The sequence below is a fragment of the Lipotes vexillifer genome, unplaced genomic scaffold (genome assembly GCF_000442215.2).
Source record: "Lipotes vexillifer unplaced genomic scaffold, Lipotes_vexillifer_v1.1 scaffold1361, whole genome shotgun sequence".
Classification (NCBI taxonomy): Eukaryota; Metazoa; Chordata; class Mammalia; order Artiodactyla; family Lipotidae; genus Lipotes; species Lipotes vexillifer.
The window spans coordinates 790,607-791,276 of record NW_006788723.1 but is presented as its reverse complement, the minus strand read 5'-3'; the positions used below and the strand labels follow the sequence as shown (position 1 = coordinate 791,276).

The 670-nt window shown below is 50.9% G+C and overlaps 1 protein-coding gene across 1 annotated transcript in view; it reads right to left on the bottom strand.

Annotated features, from left to right (window-relative positions):
• CCL28 (C-C motif chemokine ligand 28) overlaps positions 1-424 on the bottom strand; it is a 22,917-nt gene extending 22,493 nt beyond the window's left edge. Inside the window, exon 1 of the mRNA XM_007461747.1 lies at positions 328-424. Within this exon, the coding sequence (XP_007461809.1) occupies positions 328-391 (64 nt within the window). The 5' untranslated portion in view covers positions 392-424. The remainder of the gene's footprint in view (positions 1-327) is intronic.
• Between the last annotated feature and the right edge of the window lie 246 nt (positions 425-670).

Sequence of the window (670 nt, the reverse complement as noted above, 5' to 3'; positions counted from 1 at the left end):
TCAGCAGGTCAGGGTAAAGGGGAAGACAGTAGAATAATAGGGGCTTTCCTCCAGCCTCTACCCAGGGATTCTCTTAAGATACTGTCATCAGAAAAGAACACACTGCTCAAAGTTGCACTGGTGGCAAATTACTGATATTTAAGTGCAAATCAGGATCCTTCCTGAAATTGCCTCTTGGAGATGAGGAATTTAAACCTATGCCACTCTCATGTAGATAATTGGAAATCCGACCCCTAATTGCAGGAGTACCTCACTCCTTCCAGCTCCATCTTGGAAGGCATCCCCCCTCCTTCCCCTGGAGGCTTAGATAGCCAGCCGGCCACTCACCTTCCGAGGGCTGAAGAGCCACCCAGGCAGCCAAGGCCACGAGAGCGAGTCTTGTCTGCTGCATCCCTGCCTGCCCCAGCAGCTCGACAGCACCGCAGGTGAGCCTGTTAAGATCAGGAAATGAGGCTAAAAGTGCCCTTGGGTTCAGAGAAAGAGCGTGGAGGAAAGCAAGCCAGAAAGCTCCACCCTGGTAGGTGCTAGGGTACCTCTTTCTCATTTTTCTTTCCTTGAAACCAGGCTCTTTCTTAAGACCAGACCTGTGTTCAACCACCTGAGGGATCAGGTGATGTCTGTGGTGATCTGACCTCTGGTGAGATTGCTGTGAGTTTGGAGGTGTGCATCA